The sequence below is a fragment of the Plecotus auritus genome (genome assembly GCF_963455305.1).
Source record: "Plecotus auritus genome assembly, chromosome: 5".
NCBI lineage: Eukaryota > Metazoa > Chordata > Mammalia > Chiroptera > Vespertilionidae > Plecotus > Plecotus auritus.
In genome coordinates, this window is record NC_137776.1 from 60,732,658 (window position 1) to 60,751,193 (window position 18,536).

At 39.2% G+C, this 18,536-nt stretch overlaps 1 protein-coding gene across 3 annotated transcripts in view; it reads left to right on the forward strand.

Moving 5' to 3' along the window:
• ACVR1 (activin A receptor type 1) overlaps positions 1-18,536 on the forward strand; it is a 131,860-nt gene that overhangs the window by 99,058 nt on the left and 14,266 nt on the right. For all 3 annotated transcript variants that reach the window (XM_080671270.1, XM_080671269.1, XM_080671271.1), the window contains 3 exons: positions 1,689-1,788; positions 5,454-5,600; positions 14,555-14,830. In XM_080671270.1, coding sequence (XP_080527396.1) covers positions 1,689-1,788; positions 5,454-5,600; positions 14,555-14,830 — 523 coding nt within the window. The remainder of the gene's footprint in view (positions 1-1,688; positions 1,789-5,453; positions 5,601-14,554; positions 14,831-18,536) is intronic.

The window sequence follows — 18,536 nt, forward strand, 5'->3', positions numbered from 1 at the left end:
ATCTTTTTTAAAAAAAGAAGATAGAATGATGAATCCTGACAAAGATTTAACAAAGCAAGATTCAAAAATATATTTGTCAGAACTTCATTCCTCAGAACAGCTAACATAACTAATCACCAGGGATAATATTAGGAATATCTTGTGCAAATTATTGTTTAAATAGTTTTTATAATTTTGAAAGAGGGATGGGAGTGTATGCTAAAATAGCCTTCTCAACTCAACCATGTTAGATGAGAGTATAGTGTGATATAACAACACAATAAACAATACTATTTAAAACAAGTTGTCCTTATTGGTCTTCATACTTGCTCATTTAAGCAGAATGCTCATGTATGATTCAACAAAGCACATCTTACTAAACAGCTCCCCCACATTGAAAAGCAGCCTTGGGGTCCCAGAATTGAAGTAGATGTTTGGATATCTTTGGTTGATTTCCTCCCCATCCCCATCCTGGGGACCAGGATTATATATTATGGCAAAAATAACATATTAGTTTAATTTCCTGGATTATTCTCTCAAAATATTGAATAAATAAAGAGAAAAAAAAAAGAACATCAAATAGATGGTTAGGGGGATGTGGAAATCTCCATCTATACTCAATTCCTGTTTATCCATTTTGTGGTTTTAAGGATTCTAAATTTTTCCTTTGGATATTCAGCTTTTGGTAATTTTGCTGATCAACAGTACTTCACAGTGGTACTCAAAATAAGTAAAAAAGAAAAAGATGAAATTCAAACAAATCAGTGTATTGCATTAACAGGCCAGCTAAAACGTTTGGGAAAGGATGAGGAATGTCAGCTCACTGTGACTGCAACCTTACCACCATCACCAGGGGCTCAATTATGTATATTGCAGACAATCCTCTTCTGATAAAGACCTCTGCTTCTTGGCTGCTTTCTAAGAAGGAAAAAATTTATGAATGAACTAATGGGGAATCTTTTTCATAATATGTTATTTATTAGAAGTAGATTTGGGGCATGGTTTTATGTTTCCAATGAAAGCTTTAGTTTTTCTATGAGTCATGGCTAACTCCCATCAAGAAATGACACATAAGGTGTTAATTTTTTTGACCCCTTTGCTCCTCACTCACTTAAAAGGGTAACACCTCCATCCAGGTAGCCCCTCTCTGCTGGAGTGTACCAGTTGAATAACCCATGTGGCCACTGGCATCTTTCTACTACAAGCAACCTGAGCGCCATCTGTTCCTTATTCCTGATTTGAATATTTCTCATGAGAGCCCCTTAGTTGGCATGTCAGCTAGAGGGGATCCTCTGCTAGATACTGACAAGCAGAGTAGAATATGGTCAATTATGCCCCGCCTGGGACTTGAAGCTGTTTTCTCTTCTTTTTGCTCCACGTGGTCTTAGTTCTGCTACTCTCCCTGTGCTCAGCTTGGACTTTCTAATTCCTGTCTTCGACTTTGTCCACTCGACTTCTTTATATGTTTAATTCTAAAACTATGGGTGCATGAAAGGACCACGTAACCCTCAGGAAAACCTTTCCTGTACTAGGGAAAGGATGGGCTTCTGGTTTTTCTAATAAAACCAGTGCTTCTGATAGCGGCTGTTCACGCACACCAATGATGGCCAGGTTGCTGCTGCTATGTGAGTGAGAACGCTATGCATGCTCGTGCTCTAATTTGAGGGCTATTTCTCAACAGTGTCTTTTCTCCTTGTCTCGAACCACAGGATTTACTGGATCACTCGTGTACATCGGGAAGCGGCTCTGGTCTTCCTTTTCTGGTGCAGAGAACAGTGGCTCGTCAGATCACACTGTTGGAGTGTGTCGGTAATTCATTTTCTCTTCCTTTGCGGGTTATGTGTGGTGTTATTTGTGGTCTTGGAAGTGTGATGGCACTTGGAAAAATCTGTTTCTTGTTTCCTAACATGGGGAGATGGGGGGTAGCCCTGTGGTGTGGCTTTGTCTCTGTTCTCTGTGTGACTTGTGTTGGGAGTACCTAAACTTGCACAAGTCCTTGTCAAAGGAGTCTGTTACTAGTTAGTAGAGCCCATGCTTAGTCAAAAGCTTTCAGTTGTAAGTACACCCTTTGGGATGCTGGAAATTCTTGAAACATGAATGAATAGGGCTGCTCCTCATTGTAGGTATTGAATGATCTGAGGTAGGCTTTAGGACCATAAACTTGCTTATTGCAAGTTTCTAATTCCTCTCACTCTTCCCCTGCCTTTAAAAGTAAGGAAATAATTTGTTTAAACAAGATATATGTATTTCTCTATGGCCACTCACAGTTTTCCATATAGAAACATATTTATGCATAGATGTAATCATAGTGTGTGTACAATTTGTGTCACTTTTTTTTAGTTTTAAGCTCACACACATTTCCCCTTTTTGTACACATCATAAATATTTTTAAAGACTGTGTAATAATCATCTATTGAAAGTTCACTTTTCTGTAACAGTACTACTTGAGAAAGATTTTGCACACATTGTTTCATTCTTTTGAGTCCTTAGAATAAATTCCTAGGAATTAGGATTTCTGGGTCAAAATTTATGACTTTTTTTATTGCTTGTTTTATATATTGCTGGGTTGCCCCCTACAAACATGGTACCTAATGCTTTTATTTATTTTTATAATTTTTAAAAAGATTTTTAAGTTGATTTTTAGAGAGAGAGGAAGGGAGAGAGAGAGAGAGAGAGAGAGAGAGAGAGAGAGAGGGAGAGAGAAACATCAATGTGAGAGCAGAATATCGATCAGCTGCCTTTGCACACACCCCCTACTGGGGATTGAGCATGTGTCCTGACAGGGAATCGAACTGGCAACCTTTTGGTGCATGGGATGATGCCCAACGAACTGAGCCGCGTTGGCCAGGGCCCTAATGTTTTTATTTCAAAGTCTTATTTTTAATTAGTTGTGGTGGATATTTGCCAGCCACATGATCGTTTTCATTAATTTATCCTTTAGACGCCATGCAGAGATGACCACAGTAGTGATAATGGGTTGGCAACGTCTCTGTCCTCCCTTCCCGATTCTCCTGGTTCCTCTGGGCTGGACTCGGCAGCTTTGGGGGAGGTGGCTCCCTCCACCACTTGGCTGTTGTGCTCTGGCTTTTCTTGCTGTTTTCCTGGAAACCAGGACACCCCCAAGCCCAGCAGTAGAAGGGGGGAACACACAGGAATAGTAAGAGCAGCAAGTCCCAACTCAGGCACACAGGCAGTCAGCTGGAGCCTGTTGCCTTTTCTCTAGGTCTCCAGCTACTCGACTGTTTCTGAATGCCACTTCACACTGCTTCTCCACAGTGGAGAAAATAAAAATGTCCCAAATGTGCTCATTGCATCCAACCAGCATTGTCCTTTTGGACCAGTTCACATCTTATTGACTTATGAACCAGGGATTCTGGCTAGTGGTGAGAAGGCAGTGAAGGGAGACTCATCCCCATCTCATCCCCATCCTTACCATTCACAGGGCAGCAAGTCTCAAAGTCAGTCCTCAGAGATTGACCCCAGAGTCCAAAGGGCAAAATAATGTTGCACCTTTAAACATATATACTGTTTCTGGTTATAGAGATATTCTTCAGTCATTTTTGAAATAATGTAAATTCAAATATAGCATTTTGTTGGTTTAGTGCTAAAGACTTGAATAAAAGCAATGCCTTTTTAGTAGCTTATCGTGTTCATGTGCTATAGTTTAAATAAAAATGTATGTGATTAATTGCTTAGATAGTATGTTATCATTATTGGTTCAAAAGCAAAGAAACTGGACTAAATCAGTTCTTTTCCAGGCGATGACCAGTGAACCCCTAAATTTCAGAGGCCTTTAAGGATCCTCTTTGGGGGGCTCCATGGCCAGGACTTGGGGCAACTCTGCGTCTGTTTTCAGGGATTTATTTATAAGGATGCATTTGTAAAAAAACAATTGACAACATAAGAGTTTGAGAACCATTGAAGTAGGTTCTATTTTAATTCCTTCTGCTTACCCTGACATTCATCTCTGTTTTCTTTTTAAAAAAGACTTTAAGGGAACTTTTTAGTAATGGCCACAATTCTCTGGGAAAATTTTCTCTCCTTCCTAATGGACTCTGAGGACAAAGGGCAACTAAAGATAAGGAAGGGAACCAACGACAGGAAAAGATTAGCCTATCATTTCCTAGCAGCTGATTTTGTAGTATCTTTCCCCCAGCCTTCATCTTGAGCTACAAATGCTGGGCAGTTGACTTTATTAACTGACTTTATTAAAATTAATCTTGCGCTAAACACTATTTGTGTGACCTGACAAGGGCTCCCAATGACCACTTACTGACCACATTTAACATCCTTTTGGATTAGTAATTGCTATTTAGTAGGGACATTGTTTGTCATAAGGAAATCTAGATTGAGTGGTTTTGATCATGTTTCAGGTGAGTCACCCGGACAGACATGCTTTCTCTCTCCTTGTTTGGGTTCTTGGCGGCTTAGTTGTGCAGCAAAGAGCTGTCTTCCTGTCTGTGCAGGTGGTGCCACAGCTGCTTATTACCAGCCGAGATTCCCAGCAGCACTTGCCTGGGTAGAAAGCCCCACTGCACTGCAAGTTGTATCTCCTGCTGCATGATTATCTAGGTGCCGCACACGTACCCCTTGATTATATCCCGTGTTGATCCCCAGAGTCTTGTGGTAATTACCTCCTCCTCCCAACCTCCCTGCTCACCCCTTCCTATAATTAAGGAGAAGGGTGGCAGAGGACGCATGGAGTTGACAAGCTGATAGTTGTGTTGCTGCTGCCAGAGAGGGCAGGCACCCAACAGAATCATCACAGCTAGTCACCACATTCTGCAAAATGTCTTCTCCATTTGGTCTTTTCCGTGTGGCCCAGGGTGGCATTGCAGGGGCTGTCTCACAAGCAAATACCCATGACCAATGTCAGAAATCAGGACTGTTCTGGGATTACGTGTTTAAGACTTTGCAAATCCTCTTTTGAACTATATCCTCTGCCAAGAAATCCTTTAGGGATGGCAGTGGCTGCTTGTCGATCCCCTTCTCAGCATTGTTTTTTGTGTGCTTGTGTGTGATCGCCTTTTTAACCCTTCAGAACAACACATCTCAAACTCAACAGTCTCCTTTTTGAAACATATAAATGTCTATGGAAAGCCGTATACATGTTTTTGCCCTTCCACACCACACTGAAATCTAATGATCGGTACCATTTTCTAAGTTTTGCTAACTTTCATGTGCTTTTAAAAACTAAATGTGTTTCAGATTCTTTAATAGAGGAATTCAAATGTAAAATTTCATCATGCGCAGCTAATGGTACCGTGCAGATACTGAGGATGTTTAACCTGTTATTACAATGGAGTGGCTGGGAGGGGCAGGTTCTACCTTTACAGGCAAAAGGTCCTGGTATTTATATCCCCCAAATGGAGTTTTCCCAGTAAACAGTGGGCGTGGTTAAGAGTTGCAGGTATGAACTTTATTGGCGACCTCTTCTGTCCTGCCCAATGTCACCTCTGTGCTGCTTCCCACAGGGAAAGGCAGGTACGGTGAGGTGTGGAGGGGCAGCTGGCAAGGGGAGAACGTTGCTGTGAAGATCTTCTCCTCCCGGGATGAGAAGTCTTGGTTCAGGGAAACAGAATTGTACAACACTGTGATGCTGAGGCATGAAAATATTTTAGGTAAGTACCATTATTTTTATCTAGAAAGAAATAATTTGCTTGCCTTTGCCCTCTCTGATGGGGTGCATGTGAACTTGCCAGTCTCTCCTGAAAAGCGATATAGAGATCTTGCGCGTTTATATACTATTTAATTTTTTAACACTAATATCTTGTTTACGTCTGCAGAGAAGTGAAATTGGAAGGTTCTCTCAGTCATGAAAAGGAAATTGTTATTGTTCCCTCTTATTCTGCAGGTTGTTATTTAAACAACAGAAATTTGCCCCATATTGTTCACTTCAAGGCTTCCTCGGTGGTTCTACTTATCCCACACCCTCGTTGAATATTTATTACTTGAGTCAAACTAAGAAAGCTCTTTGGATGATTTCCTAGAGATTCACAGCTCCCAGGGACATCGTAATTAAATGCACATTCCCTCAAACTAGGCATCGTTTTTTAAAGCCCAGATTTACTGAGGGATTTAGCATACATTTTAATTTGGAAACTAAAGCTTAAAAACATTTGTGAAATATGTGGAGAGCTCATTGAAAATACTGCTATGGAATTATAAAGGGTGAGAATATTCCTTGTGTCCATTGGCGTATATGTTTTTTGATAAGTTTCTGTAAATGTGTTTATACTCATACATCCTTGATGAATGCTGCCTGGTGTGCTTTTTAATTGGTGGGTATAAAGTTCATATAGAATTTGACCTGCAGAAGATAGTGTTGGACATGTTGTGACTGTTGGATTAGGTTTGGCATACACAAAGCTGTTTGCAGAATTTATTTCTATTCCGGTACAGTCATATGCAGTGTAAATTTCAGTCAGTGACGGACACCCTATACAACAGTGGTCCCATAAGATTATAATGGCTGGAAAATTCCTGTCGCCCAGGACATTGTAGCTATGGAAATGTTGTAGCACAACACATTACTCACATTTTTGTGGTGATGCTGGTGTAATCAAATCTGTGCTGCCAGTCGTATAAAAGTATAGCACAAACGGTAATGCACAGTACATAATACTTGATAATGAATGGCTATGTTATTGGTTTATGTGTTTACTATGCTATACTTTTGTCATTATTTTAGAGTATACGCTTTCTACTTAAAAAAAGAAAGTTTACTGTAAAACAGTATGCCATGTTATGCAAGCAGCAGCCTCACAGTTTCCGTGTTTACCATGTCTCTTGATTGCATCGTTTTTTCTTGTGCTTGATTTAATGTCATTTTATAAATCTAGTGTAAAGTGTATGGTGTTTATAAAGTCTACAGTAGTGTGCAGTCATGCCCTAGGCCTTCACATTCACTCATCATTTACTTACTCACTGACTCACCCAGAGCAACTTCTTCTCCTGCAAACTACATTCATGGTAAGTACCCTATACAGGTGGACCATATTTTATCTTTGACAACACATTTTTTACTGTACCTGTTCTATGTTTAGATACACAAATACTATTGTGTTATATTTGCCGACAGTATTCAGTACAGTAGCATGCTGTACAGGTTTACAGCTTAGGAGCAAGAGGCTGGCTATATAGCCTAGGTGTGTGGTAGTCTATACCATCTAAGTACATTGTATGATGTTCTCACAGTGACAAAATTGCCTAACAACACATTTATCAGGATGTATCCCCCTCGTTAAGCTGTGCTTGACTGTACTGCCAATTTAGTATTAAACCTGAGCCAGGTTGTCTGCAAATGATGGTTTGACAGTTGTCCAAAACTTTGCTTCAACAGTATGGTGGTATGTTCCAGCTCAGAATTATCTCAGTTTCTGCTGTTGATTTTTGCCCTTCCCTTTCCCCTGGGGCCCTAGTCATCACCTAACCCTCCTATTGTGGTTCTTGGTCTCCCCTTTCCAATCCTTCTCTCTATAATGAGGTATCTTCCCCTGGGGATCTGAGATACTTCTGCTCTACGTGTCTGATGACTCTCACATTGCTTGCAACAATCGTGACTTCTGGGCCTGACATGACAGACTCCCTATTTTGGGGTCGAAGGATTCTCTAAAACATCCTGTACAAATATACCCACATGCAGCCACTTCCAATGTTTGCCCTTCCTTGGGATTGCCATGAACAGTCAAGTTTCTGTACCTTTGTTCACATTGTTCTTGATCACCCATTCATCCTATCCCACCCTCTAACCACCCCTTCCTCCATCAGAACATCTCAGTGCCCTTCCAGTGTCTCCCAGTAGATTTAATTGTGCTTTAATATGCTTTTCTGCACTCCTCACGTTGAACCTCTGCTATAAGTCTTATCACACATTGCCTTGTGTTGTGGTTGGATGCATGTGTGACACAACAGTAATGATGGCAATAGGAATAGTGATGACTAGTTACTAGCAGTTATGTGTGTTTTCTCATTTAAGCTTCATCACAACCATAAGAGGCTAGGACTCAGGGGTGGGCAAACTTTTTGACTCGAGGGCTACAATGGATTCTTAAACTGGACCGGAGGGCCAGAACAAAAGCATGGATGGAGTGTTTGTGTGAACTAATATAAATTCAAAGTAAAGGAGCGGAGGGGAGAGCAAGAGAACCCTCCGCTCTTTCAGCTCCGCGGGCCGGATAGAACAGCCGAACGGGCCGGATCCGGCCTGCGGGCCGTAGTTTGCCCACGGCTAGCTAGGTACTCGTGTTTCTCACTTTTAACTGATGAGATAACTGAGGTACACAGAGATTAACATCACCCAGCAGACGGAATAGTAGAACTGAGAATCACACTGAGCACTCTTAACTCTTAACCACAGTTGTGTACTCTACACTGTAGTTGGCTAGATGGTCATAGACTAATAGAGTTGTTTCTTAGTCTAGAGTCAGGGTATGAAGTGAAAACTCATCAACCGTCCAAATTACCCTCTAGTGTACCAATTTTTTCTCTGAAACTGGAACAGACTGAAGTTGTGCAACAGATAAAGCATTAGTTGCGTTAGAAGCCATGAAGTACAAGAAGTATTTAGCTTTAAATACTAGAATTACTCTTACTGGGCAGATGCACATTGCTAAGAAGCATGAGGGTCTGAGACATATTGAAGGAAAGGCATATTTGGGCACCCCATCTCATTCTCATGGGACCCGCAGCCTCATTGAGCAAAGTGCTCTAGATATCACTGTGCTATGCAAATAGTCACTTTATCCATGCACTTAAGTTAAATGACCTATGATACCACTCCATTACAATGAGGACAAGAATTATTTCCATTGTTTTTGCTTTCACATTCAACACTGAGGACAGTACACTACACATAGTTGGTGCTCAGTAAATATTTATTAGATTGGCTTTAATCACAAGGGAAATTTGAAGATCACATTTGCAATATAATTTCATATGAGAGAAGTTAAGTTTCCTTAGTGTGATCACAGAGGGCAAAACATTGTCCATTTATTATTGCCAACAATTCACGGGAATTCTGAATTCATGAGCTCTTGCTACCCTCATCATAATTACAGCCAATGGATTGATCTTACTGTGTAGCCTTTTCATTGAGAAAGCTTGTAGAAATGCACAAACTTTTTTGTTAAACTTCTTTCCCTGCTTTACAAGTTTTCTGGATGTAGAGATTTAAGGCTTTTTGTGATCATTTCTCTTCCATTAAAAGAGCATATTGTGTTTTGAATATCAGACCATGATTTCCCCCATCCTTGGGTATTACTAACTCTAGCTCCCCTAAATACATAATTAAATTACACACACAAATACACACACACACACACACACACACACACACACACACACACGCATACATGTAAAACTCTGGGCCCTCATTGTTTATCCTCCCAATTAAACTTGTAAAACAGTATCTTTCAAATGGACTAGTTTAGACTTCAACTCTTCCTTTTGCTGTGACTGGTGTAGAAGTCAACAGATAAGTGAATAATGGGCAGCCCTGATGTGTTGTGGAAATTTGGAAAAGCGGTTTCTACTCTCAACACCATTGGAGGCCCACTGTGTGACTTGGGGCCAAAGCTGTATGTCTCTGCGCATTCTTTTCTTCACTGCTAAAACCAAAGAGGTTGAGAATTATCTTATACTGTCTTAAAAAAATTTTAAATATACATAACACGAAATTTACCATTTTTACCATACTAAGTGAAGTGTACAGCTCAGTGTAACAGAGCATGTGCACATCATGTGACAGTCACCACCCTCCATCTCCAGAACCTTCTCATACTCTTAAAAGGTACTATCTAACATTTTCATCAGTTATCATTTCTGGAGATCAATGGGAATTAAAGGAAACTGTCCACAAAAGATATTCCATTACAAAATCATTGTGGTTTTCATTGAATCCTGGGCTATTTTAACATATAATAATAACCAACTATTCTTGAACACTTACTGTGTGTTAGGCATCATCTGAAGTATTTTGTTTCTAATAACTCTTTTATTCTCACAGTAGCACTTTAAGGTAGATGATGATGTTACCCATGTCTTAGAAGGCGGAGATTTTATGTGAGCTGTGCTAGATCACACAGCTTGGAAATGATGGAACCAGTGTGGGAACCCAGGAGTTCATTTCTGGGGCCCAACACTCAGCACCTCGCTCCACTGTGTGATGGTCTCACTCCCCAGCCGTCAGAGCTGCCCATATCTGGTTCCTGGGAGAGTCGCCAGGGAGAGGCTCCCAAGGAGCACTGATTACTTCCCTCAAGATTTGGGGTTTTATTTTAGCTCTTGAGGAGCCTGGGAGGATGACTTTGGCTGTTTAAGAGGCTTTTTCCCTGGTCACCTTCTGTCCCTGTTATGAACACAGCCAGTGGCTGTGCCAGAGTTCCAGCCTACAGGCACCTGTTCCATCTCCACAAACAGAAGAGCTTTGATTCAAAATTCAGTCCTATATAATAAAAGGGTAATATGCAAATTGATCGAATGGCAGAACCACCAGAATGCCCGTGACCACTCACCCCGGCTGGCCCACCCCCAATGGCCCCATTGGGAGCGGGCCAGCTGGACCCAACCAGTGCACAAATTCATGCACTGGGCCTCTAATTAACTTATAAAAATGCTCTAGCCTTTTGAAGAAAGTGGAGTAATATAATTCACACCTGAAATATAGTTTTTTAAAATCTTGGTTATTTAAAAGTTTTTTTTCCTGAAGGTCTAGAGCAGCAATTTTCAACCTTTTTCATCTCATGGCACACATAAACTAATTACTAAAATTCTGTGGCATACCAAAAAATGTATTTTTTGCCAATCTGACAAAAAATAGGTATGATTTTTATTGATTTACAAAATAATAACAATAACAACAACAATAATAATTACCTACCCTTTTTGCTGCAAAAAAAAAAAAAAAAAATCATGTTCCTATACTTGTAGATAAGGATTTTTGGTACCAGGAATTAACCAATCAGACACAACCTTATTATGCGACATGACCAATAAGATGTAACTCTATTATATGGCCTAAATATTTATGGTTCAAGACAGGGCATTCATAGCATACTGTTGGCTATTGTCATTTTTTTTTTTTTTAATGTGACAATTTAAGGGGAAAGAGGTCAGTGCCTTTGACTCAATAGTTAGGAATTGAATGTTTAAAAAATTTTTGCAGCACACCGAATGTCAGGGATTTAATCTGCCTACTTCATGTGGTTGTTGGAGGACCGCGTGTCAAGTACTTGGTGTGTTGTTAGCACTCAATAATTAATAGCTGCTTCTATTGTTGATGCTGCTGATCAAATAGAAGACCTTTCTTTGTTCCCAGAGCTTCCTATGTGAGGTAGGGTGTACCAGCGCAGCCAGCTCCAAACCTGGGGTTGGCTGCAAATTAATAGCTTTGTGATTCTTGGCATTTCCCAGCAGCAACTTCATTATTTCTAAAATGAGTATAATGATATATATCTATCTTACTGGTCTATTCAGGAAAACTCCATGAAAAAATATATTTGAAAGTAAGTAAATTTTACACAATGTACTATGTGATGGTAAGGCATTTTATGCAATTTCTCTTACTTAATACTTTCGCAAGATATTTAATTCTTCCTCAAGCCACATCTGTCTTTTAAAAAAAATTTATCTTCTATTTATATGTCCCAAACTTTACTATCCATAAAGTTCATATATATAACATTATATCTACCTAATAAAAGAGTAACATGCTATTTGACTGTACCTTTGCAACGCCCACCAGCCAATCAGGAGTGAGTATGCAAATTAATCCAACAAAGATGATGGGTTAATTTGCATACACAGGCGCAGAGTGGCTGGGGACGGGGCGGGATGCTTGCATCGTCACCATGGGGACGATGCAGGCATTCCTCACCACCCCAGCCGCTCCTGGCCTCTGGGCAGCGTGGGAAGACAGAAAGGCGGCTCTGGGCCAGAGCGGAAAGGCTGCTCTGGCCAGAGCGAAGGCGGTGCCAGCAGCCAAGGAAACAAAGGCCCATTCTTACATGAATCTTCATTCGTGCATCGGGCCACTAGTATTCTAATAAATACATATATTATAAAATATATTATAATGCACAGGGCAAGGCAAAAGTAGGCTTACAGTTGTGAGTTTGAGAAACAATTTATTCTTGTATTATTATTATTAATTATTGTAGTTTTTCCATATGAGCAACTGTAAATCAACCCTGTATATTATAGTGTACATTATATGTTACATATAAATATATAATAAAAGCACAGAAGTGCTTTTCTAGCATTCTTCTTTGTATAATATATAGAAGAATATTATTATACTAGTGACCCAGTGCATGGATTCATGCACATTAAAAGGAAATTAATTAGAAGAAATATTTTAATATCGCTATTCGCTGTTTCTCTATAATGGAAGTGTCAGAGATGAAAGAAAATTAGTAAAAAGTATATGAAAATAATATATAGATTAATAAATAAACAATAACAACATGATATAACAATAACAAAGGCATGATATAAAAACAAAAACATGATATAAAAACAAAAACATGATATAAAAACAACAAAAACATGATATAAAAACAACGTTGATAAAAACAATGACTGATAAATAGATTAAACTTATTCTAATATCTCTCTGTATACCACATTAAGAGTAAAAACACTTTCAGAGTGTTTGACTAATTTCCCTTGTGATGAAATATCTACAACTTTAACTTTAATGTCACACGCTCTTTGAACTCTAGAGAAAGCAACATATAACTGACCATGTCCGAAAATGGGTTCAGGTAGGAATATTCTTACTCTGTCTAGAGTTTGTCCTTGTGATTTATTAATAGTCATCGCAAATTCTGGCATCACGGGAAACTGTCTTCAAGTTAATTTAAATGGGAGGCCAGTGTCAGACGGAGACAAATATCGTACATGTGCGAGTCAATGTTTATTTTTAAATTGCCAGTGCGCGTCATATGTACCGGTCAGACGGATGAACGGTCAGTCATTCAGCCTTTTATATATATAGATGGCTTGGTGCATGGATTCGTGCACATGCGTACAGTTGGTGCCAGTGAGAGCTTTATATGTATCACGCATGCGTGAGTCAATGTTTATTTTTAAATTGTCAGTGTGTGTCATATGTACCAGCCAGTTGGTCAGTCAGATAGTCAGTCACTTAATCTTTTATGTATATATTTATGTGTGTGTGTGTGTGTGTGTGTGTGTATATATATATATATATATATATACACACACACACATGTGTATATATATATATATATATGTATATATATATATATATATATATATATATAAAATAGAGAGAGAAGAGTAATGCTAGAAAAGCACTTCTGTAGCAAAATAACAAGCATACATATCACAATTTATTCCATAGGTTAGGAAGTGCCTCAGACTTCTGTAGTTCCTTCATTGTGCTCAAAAAGTCCCCACAGAATATCTAGAAAAACATCTTCCTACCTCTTTATCTATATCTGTCAGTATTTCAGTTCTCTTCAAGACCAGTAGTTACTTTTGATGGAAGCCTATTGGAACATCTGGTCTGAATTATTATGATTCCCTACTCCGGGCTCCTGGTGCCCTTTGCAGATATCCTATATAATAAAAGGCTAATTGCAAATCGACCGAATGGCAGAACGACTGGTCACTATGACACACACTGACCACTAGGGGGCAGACGCTCAACGCAGGAGCTGCTCCCTGGTGGTCAGTGCACTCCCACAGGGGGAGCACCGCTCAGCTAGAATCCCTGAGCCAGGCTCATGGCTAGCAAGCACAGCGGTGGTGGTGGGAGCCTCTCTCGCCTCTGCAGCAGCACTAAGGATGTCCGGCTGACGGCTTAGGCTGGGCTGAGGGACTCTCCCCGCCCCCTGCCGAGTGCACAAATTTAGTGCGCCAGGCCTCTAGTATATTATAATACTTTTCACATTATGTTGTAATTTTTTCCTTTTCATATCTGTCTTCTTTTCTAGCTAACAAACATTATCATCTTGGTTTTCCTGTGTGACTGACAGAGAGCATCATTTGCTTGTTATATTTCATTGGCTCCTTTTTTTATTTGATGAATCTGTCAATCATTTAACATAAACTGATCCCTTTATTTTATAACTTAGCAGAGAGACTCCAAAGAGCTTAAATGAGTTGTCAATATTACACAGCGAATCACAGGCAGAGTTAGGACTAGAACACAGATGTCTAGGTTCCAGTTTTCTGTTCTTTTTGGGTAGTTGATGAATAATCTGTGCTTGGAATATCAGTGTGATAAAGAGTTTGGCACTGTCATTATGGGTAAGCACAAAAGATATTTCTACTTAAATGTTAATGCAGTGTAAAATATTTTTTAAAGGATTATTTTACAAGGGAAATCAATACGAAATTTTTCTGTTCATTGACAGTACCCTTTAAGGAATAAATACTATGATGTTTCTTTGTTGATGCTTCTGTAAACATTCTTTCATGGTAGTTTGTTAGATTAATTATATTTTGTTATAGATGATGTCTACTATATGGGTCACTATTTCTGGATACTAAAAATTACAGTGTAGAATTCTCACATGTCTGTTAATTTTGTTCTTGCTCGCTCCAGGTTTCATTGCTTCAGACATGACATCAAGACACTCCAGTACCCAGTTGTGGTTAATCACACATTACCATGAAATGGGATCATTGTATGACTATCTCCAGCTTACTACTCTGGATACAGTTAGCTGCCTGCGAATAGTGCTGTCCATTGCTAGTGGTCTCGCACATTTGCACATAGAGATATTTGGAACACAAGGGAAACCAGCCATTGCTCATCGAGATTTGAAAAGCAAAAACATCCTGGTGAAGAAGAATGGACAGTGTTGCATAGCAGATTTGGGTAAGTTTTTAGAAATATTTTAAAATTACTTTTTTTACTTTTTGTTGTGAAAAGTTTCAAGCATGCAGACAAATTGAAGATAATAAACAACTGTATCACAACCACCTAGATTCTCCCATTAATATTTTACTATTTTTAAGCTTTATCACATATCTGTCTGTCCCCTATTTCATCAATCCTTCTTAATCTTTGACACATTTCAATGTAAATTGCAGACGAAAGAGCTCTTCTCTCCAAAGACTTCAGTGTGTGCACCACTGTATCAATCACTAGAGTTCATTATTTATTTTTTTAATAGGTAAAATTTAAATTTCATGGGAAATACACGAATCTTAAGTATACAATCTCAGGGTTTTGACAAATGTTGTAAAACCTAAATCCCTATCGAGACACAGACTTTCCCATTATCCCAGACCATCACTTCATACTGTTGCATTCTGATTTCACAGCTCTTTACACAAAGTAGGTACACATGCATAGCATATGGAGTGAGTTTGTCTTAAAAATGGTTTCAAAAGTTTTTCTGTAACCACAGCAAAATTATCAATCACGCAAGAGGGAAAAAACATCCCTGAACCAATTTACTATTTTCCCTGCTAGGATATCTCATTCTTATGGTGTTAAGGTAACTCTCAGTGTAGCTTTAAATGCATTCTAAATAAGATTATTTTCATTTATAGTGGCATTGTATCTGAAGACATATTCATCTTAGACCCCTGAAATATTGGCTGAATAACCATGCTCATGAGAACTGAATTGTAATATTGATTATTCATATCAGTGGACTATAGACAGTCCTCACTCAACTGGATTAAAAACTGTTTTATATTCATATCATAGTAGTTATCATTAGACTGACAAAGGTGTAGACAATGTTATATAAAAGATAAAATTAAAGTTTGTTTTTAAACACAAAGGATTTGACATGTCAGGAAAATTTGTTTTGAATCCCTTTAAAGTCTTTTCTTTCATGTTGAGAAATAATTTTACAATGTTTTCCAAGTATGAGAAGAAATATATTAAGGACAGCACTGAAAGGGCGTGGCCCAGTGGTTCCTATGGGCAGTGTTTGCTGTGGTGTCAAAGACATTTATGGCAGAGCCGTGGCTTTTCGAGCTGGGGCGATTGTGTTTCCTAGTTATTCAGCCTGTATTTCTGTGCAGGTCTTTTTATCTACTACCTGTTTATGTGCTCTAAGAGCTGGCCTCCTTACATTCCATGCAAAGGTGGGAGGCTTAGCAAAGGGACCTCAGTAAGATGTGACTCATGTAAGATGTGAGCCCGTTTTTTGGTGGACTTCTGAATTATTTGAAACTTTCACAGTAGTGTGCTTATGTTCATGTTACTAAATCAATGATGTCTTCCTCACAGGATTCTTAGAAGATTCAGAAATTAATTATACACATTTGGGAAATAATACGCATTTAATTGGTAGCTGCTTTTATATATAGTTCATTGGTCTAAGGAAGATGGACAAATTGGCTTTGGTTTATGGGACTTGGTAGGGAGGCCGTGGAGGGAGTTTTGCAGTAAGTTTAATTAACTCTTCAGCTACATTTCTTTAGGATACATGGATTCATGCAGAAATCTGTATAAAGGGGTCTATTTAGGGGAGTAGATCCAGAGTATAAGAGATGGCACCTATAAGACCACACTTTTAATACATTTTTACTCTATACCCAGAAATTAAAGATAACTTATTAGAAATCATGCTCTCTTAATACTGCAGAAATATCCATATTCTAGCAAAAATACTAGTATTCTATTTATTTTTCTAACTTTTTATTATAAAAAATTCAAATCCACAGAAATGTTAAAGAAAAGTATAATGATCATTCATATCTACAACACCTAGATTGAACAACTGTTAAAATTTTGCCATATTTTGTTTATATGTGGCTGTATATGTATATATTTGCTAATTCATTTAAAAATAAGTTACATCATAACATTATTCCGAAATAATTCAGAATGCATCCCCTAAAAACACTACAAAATATATTCGTTTTCAATTTTTTTTTCAAACAAAAATGCAGCCAAGGTTCATACATTGCATTTTGTTGTTTTGTCTTTTTATTTAGTTTAATAATTATCTACTGCTAGGTAACAAATGAATTCTAAAGCTTAGCAGCTTAAAATAACGCAAATGTAGTATCTCACACAGTCCTCTGATGGAGGACTTGGAACAGCTCAGTTCTCTGGTTCTGGCTCACGGAGGTAACAGTCAAGCTGTCCATCAGGGCTGCAGGCATCTGAAGGCTTGATTGGGGCTGGAGGAACTTCCAGGATGGCTCACTCGTGGCTGTGACAAGCAGTCTCAGTTTCTTGCCACATGGATCTCTCCACAGGGCTGCTTTACTGTCCTCGTCACATGACGAGTGAGCTGAGGAAGCAAACAGGAAGCCATAGTGCTTTTTATGTCCTAATTATGAAGCTATACACTCATTTCTGCCATTTTTTGCTCGATAGTCCCGCCCACGCTCAAGGTGTGGAGAATTGAGTTTCAGCTCTTGAAGGGGGAAGTTTCAAAAAACTTGTGGCCTTGATTTTAAATCACCACAGCAAGTATCTCCCTCTTCTCTTGAAACTGCACCTTTAAAATATGCTGTTATTTGGACTCTTTGGTACTAGTAATGGTGGAGGGGCACCATTTGGGAAATGTTCACAGTGGCCATAGACTCTTGGTGTTGAGGATAAAAACAAGGGGGAAAGGGAACCAGTCTGATGTAGTCTAATGCAGTTGTTGATATCTTTGCTGATTATTAAGGCTGAGGTAACATATGTGCTATCTCCCTGGCATTATACAGCATCATGATCCCATACACCCAGAGCCATGGAATGGGAAGAGCCTCATTCCCCATAGATGGCTTGAGGGATCCCTGAAGGATCATTGGGTTGCAAAGGTCTACAGGGGCTGCTTGTTCCACTTTGGCATTTTTCATTCTTTTGAGTGTTACAAGAATCCTTTCCAGTTGGTCTGCATATGCATCAAAAAGTAATTCCATTTGCCATTAAGCCACACATGTATCTGTATAATCCCTGGTCTGTGAGGAATGCCAGGTGTCTCCAATTGACTGAGAAATTCTGAAATGAGTCCCGGTTTTAGGAAAGTGCTTCAAAACCATTTAACATGAAAGTTGTGCTTCAAATGAGATCCAGTTTAATGTTCTCTGTACATGTGACTTTAGAGAAAGGCTTGTGGGTTTAGTCAGTGTTATCTGTCGTTCACGTGAGCAGCTAGTCCTGTAGGGATGGAGCGCCCTTTATGTATTAGTGATCAGTTACTTCACATTCTCTGGCTTGTACTTTTTGGTGTTTGTGTTTGCACACTAGCGGGAGCAGGGGCAGAGCTTGAGAGCATAATTTGCTTCTTGTGAAGCCACTTTGAGGTTCCCATGTAAGATGTGAGCCTGTTTTTTTGTGGACTTTAAACACCAGCCTCCTCTAGTAGGTTTGGTGTATTAGTTACCTAGAACTGTTTGTCTCAGACATTCATACATATGTTAACCTAACAGCCTCACAGTGTTTCTGGCAATAGTCAGTTTCCTGCTCTCACAGAAACCCTCACAACAGGCATCCCAGGGGATCCTCTGGGTGTAATGCAACAGTGACCCAGGTACCACAAAGGTGTGGTGATTGGGACGGGTTGAAACTTCTCCAGCAGCTCTCTCTGAGAAAGGTCGTGAGCTGATGGACACTTTTGTCT